This window comes from Coptis chinensis, chromosome 9 (assembly GCF_015680905.1).
Source record: "Coptis chinensis isolate HL-2020 chromosome 9, ASM1568090v1, whole genome shotgun sequence".
Taxonomy (NCBI): domain Eukaryota; kingdom Viridiplantae; phylum Streptophyta; class Magnoliopsida; order Ranunculales; family Ranunculaceae; genus Coptis; species Coptis chinensis.
This window is the reverse complement of record NC_141464.1, coordinates 48,707,846-48,719,056: the sequence shown is the minus strand read 5'-3', so window position 1 is coordinate 48,719,056 and position 11,211 is coordinate 48,707,846. Positions and strand designations below refer to the sequence as shown.

The 11,211-nt window shown below is 37.4% G+C and overlaps 1 protein-coding gene and 1 pseudogene across 1 annotated transcript; one reads left to right on the top strand and one right to left on the bottom strand.

Moving 5' to 3' along the window:
• Positions 1 to 211: 211 nt before the first annotated feature.
• On the bottom strand, positions 212 to 1,327 carry LOC147476425 (L10-interacting MYB domain-containing protein-like). Its single transcript, XM_086584279.1, has 2 exons — positions 917 to 1,327; positions 212 to 839 (listed from the first exon to the last, which is right to left on the bottom strand). The coding sequence occupies exons 1-2, from the start codon at positions 1,190 to 1,192 to the stop codon at positions 735 to 737; spliced, it is 381 nt and encodes a 126-aa protein (XP_086440405.1). The 5' UTR covers positions 1,193 to 1,327; the 3' UTR covers positions 212 to 734.
• Positions 1,328 to 2,923: 1,596 nt separating this feature from the next.
• Positions 2,924 to 4,562, top strand: LOC147476424 (uncharacterized; annotated as a pseudogene).
• Positions 4,563 to 11,211: the final 6,649 nt, after the last annotated feature.

The following is an 11,211-nucleotide window of genomic DNA, read 5'->3' as shown; positions in this document are numbered from 1 at the left end:
CAATTTTTCGGGATATTAGGATATATCGGAGGGGCCAAAAAAGATATATATCGGATATATATATCGGATCGATATATTGTTTTTGCCTATTTTGGTGATATATCGGATATTTTGGTGATATATATCCGGATATATATCACCAGAATATCCGGATATTCATTTCCAAATTCCACAGAATCTCAAATCAACTGTTTGGCCACTCAAAATTTCCAAACCAAAGTTGATATATTAAAAAAAAAAATGTACTCTAAACCAACAGGTCTACAGACCAAATTATTATAAACTTTATTTTTGAATGTTTAAACCTCCTCTTATTCTAAACATTGAGATGCATCATCAGCCATTCTTTCTTAAAATCATCCGGAAGCCCATAAAAGACGTGTTCCTTAGTCTTATCAGCTGCAAGCAAATCAACAACTCGTAGTGTTAGAGAACGATCAAAATCCGGAACTTTATTAACTTCTTGGCATAACTTGTTCACATCAACAGTGGGAAGACGTGCACGTGAGTTGGTCTCTACCATAGACTTCAATGTATTAGTCATGGAAGTCACAGCTGCGGCAATGGCATCTCCTGTGCGAACTTTTTTATTTGCAGATTGTTTCTCATCCGAACCTCTTTTCAATTGCTTGTCACTTCCTTCATTTTCACCATTAATGTCCTCATGGCCATCATTCTCATTGCTGCCATTGTTTTCAACTTCTTCTCTTGCTTTATCAAGTTCTCCTCCTGTGTTAGCTAGCGCCAACTCCTTTTGCATTATTCTTCCCAACAATAATTGCTAACTCATCATAGTTTGTGAGAGGCTTATACCTAAACCCTTTGGCATCGGGATGTGACTGCAAATTATTTAACAAATATTTAAGAAAAAACACCTTGACAATAAAAGGCAAATTTATATTACTAAAAAAATTACCTTAACATAGTTCTCCCAAACATCATCCCTCACCACAATCATCTTGCGATTGTCATCCCACCCGAATCCTGATTGGTCTCGAAGCTCAGTCATGATATTAAAATTCTTAGTCCAAGTCTTTAAGCGAGCTTGAACATTATCCTTTGTCACTGCTTTTCCACATTTTTCTTTGATGGCATCAACAGTTACAGTCCAAACAACAGGCTTCCAACCTTGTTCAGATTTGTTTCCCTTTTGAACTTGGTCAAGAAATGTCTCAGTTAATACACGATCCATCTCAATTGTCCAAACCACATAGTTTCCTTTTGCTTTGGTGTTTTTGGTTGTTCAGGTGATTGATTGTTCTCCATTTCTAACAGTTTAGAAGTTACATACAAAAATTATCATTGAGTTCCCATGCAACATGATATAAATGCTTATTAATTAGAAATATAAAGAATAACATAAATTCAATCCAAGAAACATTGCAACAAACCAAACATAGACTAGAAAATAAAACATTCTCAAGTAGAAAAACTATAAGACTAAGTCATTTAGATTTCAATTCTCAAGTAGAAAAGCTATTCGACCAAGTCATCTAACGATTTCTCGACGCCATATAGTCAGCAAACATTTGTTGTGCCATCTGGTCCCTCATTACATTCCAATCATCATTGCCAAAACTAATTTCAGTGATCAACTCATTTGTCTCTGGCCCTAAGATTTCCAACTCAATATCAATCTCAGCTAATAAAGGATCATCTGGATCTATGGCCATTATATAATTGTGAACAGCACAACAAGCAAGCACAATCTTCACTTGCATCTCAAAACTATAAAATGGATCACTTCTTAGTATCGCCCATCGTTTTTTTATCAATCCAAATGTCCTTTTGATCACATTGCGTAGCGATGAATGCCTATGATTGAATAGTTCCTTAAAATTTTGTGGTCTTCTGCCTCCCCTCCATTCATTGAGATGGTAGCGAACACCACGATACAGGGCAAGAAATCCAGGGGCATTGGCATATCCCGCATCCACAAGGTAATAGTTACCTATTTAAAATGACAACACTTCATTAGTCGATCTATTTCTAATGAATATGTATATCGTCCTTTAATAGCAATTGGTCAAGAACATACCAATTGGAACAGGGAGTGGATCCTGCCTCCGTAATGCAGATTGTAGTACTCTACTATCTGCCGCAGATCCTTCCCAACCGGCTAAAACGTATGTGAACTTCATGTCCATTGTACATGCACCTAAGACATTTTGTGAAATTTGTTTCTTCTTATTACGATAAGCTCTTTGTTCTGCAAGTGAGACTTTTGCAGGGACATAAGTTCCATCTAGTGCTCCCATGCAATCCTAATATCCCGTGTTGAAAAATTTTAGATGAATAAGAACAAAACTTTTTGTTCCCACAAACAACACATATTTAAAAAATATAAATTTAATTACCTTCAAATATGTAAATCTTGGATTCTCGGCAATTTGTGGATATGGAAGTCCCCCAGGTCGTCTAACAAGATACTTATACACACGTATTATTGCATTCAAAACTCGCTTAAAATGACGATGAACAGTTTCCCCAGAACGATTAAAACCAAATTTCACTACTCGATTTCTTACATCATGTGCAATGGTATGTAAAAAATATGCAATCTGTTCCTCTAGAGAGACAAACTTTGAATCTTGTATTCCTCTTTTTCGACGCAAAAAATCACACAAACTAAGAAATTGGATTTTATTCATCCGTAACATGTTGCGACAATCGTTATCATTCCCATTAGTCAGCCTATTCATAAACTTATCTCTTTCAATATCAAGATTGGATGTAGGAAATTTATCTATATATGTATCGTGGTAGCATCCTACAGCACACAACGTTGTAGCCACACATGTAGCTACAACAACATCCATACTCTCATCGTCAGTATCGTATGTATGATCTTCCATCTATATTATAAGCATCAAATTATTCATCAATACATGCATGCAAAGAAAATGCATAAATATACATAACCCCCGTCACTACATACATCGCAGGTGTACTATACTGATTTCAAATCTGACTATTATAGATTGATTAAGGCAAAATATTTGAGTTTAGATCTGCCAACCCTTAATCCACAAACTGAAACCTATGATACATTTTTTTTTTTTTATTATGGGTCTTGTAGCATCTTATTATAAATGAATATAATTTAGTAGCGACTCATAATACTCGTGTTTTAATTTATTTGCAGTCGTATAAAATTATTAACACGGATCTTCTTGTTGAAGTCTTGCTGAGATTGTTCCAAGTGATATCACTTTTAAACATGAAAATAAGGTTACTGAGCTTTGTAGAATCACTAAGTGCCTGATCTTGTCTATAACTATAGTTGCATACACAAATGCATAATATTTACTGCTGGGTACTAAAATACTTATTCCTATAAGACAGTCTCGTTGTTGACACACTAAAATACCAAAATGATATGTAAAAAAGAGAGAATGTTACAAGTGGGTGGAACGTATATTAAATTTTTACTGAAAATATTCTTCACATATACTAGGAGCTGGTTTTGTATTTCAAAATTGATTATGATGATTAAGATTTATTTGTCATTCATGTGCACGTATTTTGCTAGTGCATGTAATGGGTTTGTTCCTGAAAATGATTCATGCACAGTCTCCCCAGTCTCAGTAAAGAGCCAATAATTGGAAGGAATAGAGTTCAATGATTTATCCCCCAAGCTAAGGATTCGAACAACGGCAAGGTAGGTGGCTAGGCAGGTATTAAAGCCTACACACTAGAATTAAACACTGTTAATTATTTTGCTAGCAGACACGAAAAGGATTCAGGAATAACTTTAGGCAATTCTATGGTGTCTAAATTATATTTTAAGGAAATGTAGGTTTAGAGTCTTGATCAGATCTAGGAATTTCTGAGCAACTAATCTAAATGGTATTTCCAGAGGCTAGGATCAGGGTAGAGTGCAAAATTAGGAATCATATTTAACAGAAGAGAGTTGGACTTCCACCTCTTTTAACTTTTCTTAATATGCCTTGATCATGTCATTTTTTATCTTATTTTGTTGCGCACCTTCTCATTTCAGCCACCGTATAGTTGAACTCTTTTTTTCTTTCTCGCTAGCAGATGAGAATAAAGATACCACTGAACTGCTATTCAAATAAATGTAACCCGAGATCGCCCGAACCATGGAAGGTTATACTTGATATCCCAATCAGCTATTCGAAAGGAAATCCTATAGCTATAAAAAAAAAAAAAAAAAAACTATAGAAACTAAGAGACACCCCGCAGTGGTTTACGATGATTTGAGCGGTGATGACTCAAGTGGAGCACATGAAGTTTCATTCTGGGATGACCATGATGATCACCAGGTGAATCGATTAGCTTATCGCTGACCCCGAAAAGACTTTGCATCAGCCATACCTGGACGTGAGAGGGCTCGTGTGATTTTTACAAACAACAATGGGATCAACTCAAACAATCGTTTTGCCAACAACTTGGGATTCATCAAGTATGAGCCTTTGGCAGCATGTGCCCAAGTTCTCAAGTTATACGAGGGCAACGAGGTGTAGAATAAATTGGTTTTGTTCGGCAGGCAGTACTTGTTGGTGTTGAACATGTCTGGATTCTCAACTTTATTGTTATGAGATTCTAATATTTGTTGTTTTCGTGACTCACAAGTCGCCATTTACATGTCAAGAATTTCAATGAAGTCACTTTTACTTGTTTATTGGTCATGTTCATTTAAGATGATTCCAGATTAAACCTTATGTTCAAAACAGTAAGCCATTGATACATAATCAAGAGAACTAGAAATTTAATATAACGATAAAAAAAGTAGAAAGAAAAAAAAGATAAGAATTATAGAACCGTGCAAACAAACAACAAGAATAATGAGGGATGAGAGATGAGGTGAGAGAGTCGCACCTTGGGCCGAGTTCTTGAGAGAAAAAATGGTCGAAGTTTTAGACTAGTGTTGGTAGAGAGATCGAGTGGGATATACGAGAGGTTTCAAAGAAGTAGAAAATATATCTTACCCGATAATTTTTCACCCGCAAGGAATTGTGGAATACGGAAATCTCAAGTTTCTGCCCCCCATAGAAACTTGCGATTCCTTTATTTTGGGGTTTTGGAGTTTCCATTCTAGCGCACAAAATGTTGCCAAACGAGATAACTCCTAATTCTTGGAAATATATTCTGAATTCTCCCTTCAAATCCAGCATTCCAAACACACCCTTACTCTTATAGGCCACTTGTTCTTTTGCAATTACTTCTTTAGCAAATATGTTTATTTAAAGTTTGAATAGAAATCGTGGCAACTTACAGTGTAAACAAGAAGTGTAATTGTAAGACTTGTAACATATATACGTTTGCAAAACACAAAACAGTTGTTACATTGGAGATTTGGGAGGTCATACTAATTTTGAAGTATTGTTGGATAATATGGTGCTCTGTTTATGAGATTTGGGCATCCAACTCAAAATCAATTGGTAATGACTAGAGTGGGCCTAGGATTTGTATATGATTAGATTGGTTTTTGACTCCTAATGTGGGTCATGATATACCAGTTTTTGACATATTGCTGGATAACATGGTGCTCTGCTTATGATATTTGGGCATCCAACTCAAAACCAATTGGTGATGACTAGAGTGGCCCATGGATTTGTATATGATTAGATAGGTTTTGATTCCCAATATGAGTCATGATTTTAACATAACACGTGGACTTTGATTAATGGGGGATGGGCACACAAACCGGTCTTTTGGTCAAAAGAAATAGCATGTTCTAATAACACATTGAATTAGAGCATCCAGCTCATAACCAATTACTTATGAGTGGAGTGGCCTCAAGATTTATATATTGAATAGCTAGTATTTAAGCCAATGTGTGATAAATAATAATCTCAACAATGTTGTTTACAAAGGAATACTAATTATATTAGGGTTTGGCTACTAAATGATTGACCCCCATAAAACAATAACTAGTTCATCTTTATGTAGTTTTGGATTCAATTTCTCAAGGCTGATGACCATAACCACTATTTAGTTGTATATTTTCATTTCCATTTCTTACTCAATACTTCACAATGGTATTTAACAAGTGTATTACATCTATTTCTAGTTTTTTTTTTGCTAACCAGATGTCCGAGCTTAACTAATCCTGAGGCTCTGATTGGAAATTCGATCGGATACTATCTTGCCAATGGCCTTCAGAAAATCGAACTAGTGACCAATGGAAAACAAATCCAAGCCGGACTAGTTATTCTATTTCTAGATAATATATATTAATCCATGAAAACAATTGAAGCCAAGGTGATGACCAACAAGGACTTTAAATTCTTATAATCATGATGATCATTAACAATTGTGTCTTATTAATGTTGGGATCAAACCACACAAGATTACAACGAATAGGGTCATGGGTTGGTGTGTGTTTTTGTTGGATATGAGTGCATTTTGAGTAAAGAATGAATTGAGTAAAAAAAGAGAAAAAGAAAAAAATTCCTTGATTTTGTCTTCTCTTGCCCGTAGAATGTAAATGAAAGGCCCACATTTTTGTTTTTCCCTTGTTCTTTTATTTCTCGAAGGAAACTTTTCAGAGTGACTTGCACTCTCAAGCAAGATAGAGTAGAGTTTTCTTTGGATCTAGACCAGTCAATATCATGTGAGGAAACAAGGATTTCAATTGGAAGTTGAGTCACACCACACCACTTAGTTTGTATGGCAGTGTTCTCTCTCTTCTTTATAACTCACAAGTTAAAACTAGTTCTTTGCTCTTGCGTACCCTACTTGGACAGACCATCTTCCATACAAAATGTTTAATTTTCAACTCAATCGTGGTATACAGGATCGGGAATATATATCAAGAAATAACTATGCATTCCTTGGTGATGAATGATGACCCCACGCTAAGATCTGAACCACCTGATGATGACTCCTATCATACGCTTTGTAGCCAACTGATCATCACTATTGGGTCCATGTTATGAACCTACATGCAGAAATCGGCCTGCTGTTGATGCATTCAATCTTTATAGTCCTTGAGTTCACAGAATTTTATTACTGCGGGCCCAAAGTCAAAAAAGTGATCAAAAGTCTTAGCGTACCTCCTGTGGCGCGCCATTTGGTACAGAGAAAAAAATATTGCGTGACAATTATATTGACTAATTTGGCGTGGTGATTTTGTTGAATAAGTTCTACTCTAAACAATGATAATCAGATTTTGTATTCTGAAAGTGGCAATATAATGATTGAAATATATATGTCATCTGAAGTGGTATATTATTAAAACCATGTACGAACTACGAAGTCATGGCCTAAGTTCTCAACTACCTTATTCTTTACTTCAATTTTGACCATCATAAGTTTGTTGAAGTTGTTTTATAACAAACGCAGTCCCCCAGTGGTGGAAAAGCAAGTAGGCAACAAAATGTGACATACATTCCACTGGCATTTCTTGCTCGGTCAGTGAGTGGCACTGTGGGAGCTGCATCGTCCATGGATATGAATACATGTAATTATTTTGTGACAACTCGAAGTAAGCTAGGCTGTGTCGATAGAAAGAATACGCAAGCGTCGCAGACCGAGTGAAATGAGGTTTTGAATCTTTTGATGATGCTTAAAGACGTCCCAGCGAACATTCCAGGCCCAATCCAATGAGGTTTCTACGACACGTGAAGACATACTCGATTCTTGTTGCATATGTAAAAAAAGAAAAAAGAAGAAGACAAAGAAAATCAAAATCTGACCTGATTAATCCAACTTGCATTCGAGTAAATTATCGGAATATGCATCAATCATCAATGAAAAGAGCAGTACATCAGTATTTAGTCGAAATAGCCTTGTCCCAGAGGCCAGATTCATAGTCAGTAATAAGGGACATCCCATCATTCACGTGATGTGCACACATAACGACTCCTACAATATAATGCGACCACCTAGATATATGAACGCTCATTACATTCCCTATATCAAAACACTCGCATACTCAACTGCTCAGTGACTCGTCACTTGATTTCATCTCATGACATCATCACCTACTACTATTATCATTACCAACTTATCCTTAAACCAATTTCCCACCATAATACATACACCATTATAGCCATATACCATCATTACGGAGAACACCATCATTATACCATATGCTAACTTAGATAAACCTAAATACTTACAACTACTATCCACGTGCCTCTCATAGGCACATGTCATCCATCTCGACCGCACATCTGTACTCATCAGTACACGTGTCGCATCTTATGCTCACTTTCAATGACTATAAAAGCCACCCTCTAGAGCTACGCGTGGCTTGATTTCAGTCTCACTAACATAGTGTTGGATACGTATGCATCTTCTTACTCATGAAGAGTAGCCATTAACACCAAATAAAACTATCCCCTCTTTATTATCCCAACTTTAGAGCTAAGAACTAAGTCTTAATCCTTAGTGTAAATTTAGACATTTATATTTGGCGCCGTCTGTGGAGATCTAAGTATTGAGACATTTACATTTGGCATTGTCTGTTTGCTCAAAACATCGTGAATTTCATTCTAGACTCAGACATTCATCCAAAGCATCAACATAGTCAAGGCTAAGTATTTTTATTTTTTCATTTACATTTTCCCTTCTTATTCAACAATGACCTGACACTTCAGTATTTACGATACTTGATCACTGAGGGCTTGGCCTAAATCTATATCCTCCAAAACTCAAATTCAGAATTTACACGCCCAACCCCCTTACAATGACCTCATCAATGCATACTTACAAAACCTAAGAAGGTCCACGACCCAACTCTTGGTACTCCATTACACACTACATTTGGTGACTGAGGTGTAGAGTTTTGCCAAACCCTCAACAAGTCAAGCCATAGTGAATACAGAAACGTCATAGACAACCAATCTAAAACATGTCTATTTTTTCGTCTTCATTTTACTCACAACATTCTAGATCTTTACTAATTACCACAAATATTTTTTATGGCAAAACTTGATATATTGCAAGTCAATCCAACAGCTTTCGATCACCGAGGGTTTGATTTTAATCTATATACTCAACCGATCAAATCCTAAACCCAAGAAGGCCAACGACCCAACTCTTGGTAACATATGCTTAACGCCTTCACAATGGCTTCAAAAAACATCACGCTGCAAACAATACTCTACAATTGAGTGATAGACTAAAATCATGCCCTCAAAATGATCAAGGTGTGACGTCTCACGTTCCACACTGAGGCCTAACAGCTGCACCTACAACCTACAATAACCAAGGGCTATACGCAGTTCGTAAAGCCCTTTCCCGCTCGCATGTCAATGAGGCATTTCATAAGCCCTCTGCTGCTCCCATCTTACTGAGGCAAGTCATAACCCTCTCCTACTCGCATTGACTAAGACCTTTCACTGGCATACATTGAGGGCTTGCCTCGCCCTGTTCATTCGTTGAAGCCTTCTGCGTTCGTCGGCATGCATCATCAAGTCTAGCAACACAAAACTGCCACCTCACCAAAGTAGACAACGACTCCGCCTTCATCCCAGACACAATCGCATGCCGACAACCAAGTATCCTAGCAAGCCAGCAAATGGCGAGCCTCACCTTCAAGTGTAAGCCGCTACTAGCTTCAGTTAACTCTCTCTGACCTAGAAACCGACCCAAGGAAAACAATGATAACAACACATCCCACTCGAGGCAAATTACTAGGAGCCATGAACTCATCCCCATGCCAAAGCCACCATCACACTAGACAAGGTTTCACCAAAGCTAGGTGGTCCATCCCCTGCCGGCGCCGACCCGATTTCCTCTCGAATTACACCGGCAGTTGTCAAGACAAAGTTTATGAACACCCGAGTCAAGATAACCTACTGAGACCACCATTCCACCAACGGCCCAGCCATAATAAGGCCATCTCTTCCTTGATGGCTCCAAACCTCCCTAGGCACAATCGCAACCTCGCTCCCTCTAGAGAGCCATCCATCAGGAGAACTGCATGGCACCCCAAGCAGAGTTTCCTTGGGTGATGTGTGTTTCGACCAAATATGATCAAAACACCAAGTGTTGATGAAAAAGACGAAGAACGTAGAAAAGTAATTAGAAAAATGATGGTGATCGGGGGAATGATGAGACTGTACCTTGCGTTTGCCTATGTACCCAAATTATCAGTGGGATCAAGTCTCAAGAACGTAGTTCTTTATGAAAAATAGTTTTGTATTTATATCTGTAGAGTATAGACTCCTTGTAGCTTAAGTAATTGTAATTGAATATGACTCTTATTTGATGATTATCTCTATGCTAAGAAACGAATCCGGACATAAATTAATGTACGTAAGTGGCAAGCCATGTGGCTAGGGTTCAGCCCTAGACACATGAGTTAATGAGCCTGTACATCAATCTATGATATTGCAAATTGGGCCTTAGCCCTGTCGATTTAACGAATAAAGTGGAGATCCCTACCAATAGACGTTTGCCACGTAGGTGGGGGTCGAAACACCGCCCCCTCTTTGGCATGCGAACAAAGTTCATATGGCAAAGAAGAAAGAAAAATGAAGGAAAACTTGGAATAAGAAAAGAGTAAGCGGAATGTATAACAAAGTGTCGTGTGAACGTAAACGATAGGAAAATGGACAATCGGAAAAAATTCGTGAATTATCGAAAACAAAATAATGTCAAATTAACGTATACAGGACGCAATGTAGTTAAAAAAATGGTTGAAAAATGCACCGAAAAAATAAAAGATGCACAGAAAAAATTTCAAAAGAAATTGAGTGCCGAAAATGTACCCGAACGCATGGCGTAACAATCACGAAAAGTTGATTTCGACGACGCCAGCACTACCGAAAAAAGCGATACTAGGATTAGACCGTTGAAAATAAACGTAGGGGCAATATAGTAATAATAGTAATCAAAAGAAGTTAGCTACTAATCGGACTTTAAGTGTTCGGATGAGATAAGAATTGAGAGTAGAGATGAAGTTGGAGTTGGAGAAGAATCCCACCAAGACTTAAGTCGGTTTGGATAATAGAATTAGATAACACATATACCATCGAGTCTCCCACCGCACCATAAAACTGTTTTGGATGAGTCTTGTGCTTGTCTATTTATCACGGTTTTAAACCCGATAGCCACCACTTTCTCGGTCTCCTCCGCTTTAAAGGTACCTTCTTTCTTCATCTTCTTCTTTCTTGCCTTGATGTTTATGGTGTCGTGATTCTTTACATGCAAAGATCTGCCACATGCTAGGGGAGACGGATCATCGTCACATGGATCATTCGGTTTAGAATGTGAGTAGTTGGCATCGAGTCC

Bases quoted from the DNA above. Each gene is read 5' to 3' on its own strand.
- LOC147476425 (XM_086584279.1), bottom strand. From the start codon at position 1,192: ATGGATCGTGTATTAACTGAGACATTTCTTGACCAAGTTCAAAAGGGA. The intron at 840-916 runs GTAATTTTTTTA...AATAATTTGCAG, and splicing joins TTTGGGAGAACTATGTTAAG to TCACATCCCGATGCCAAAGG.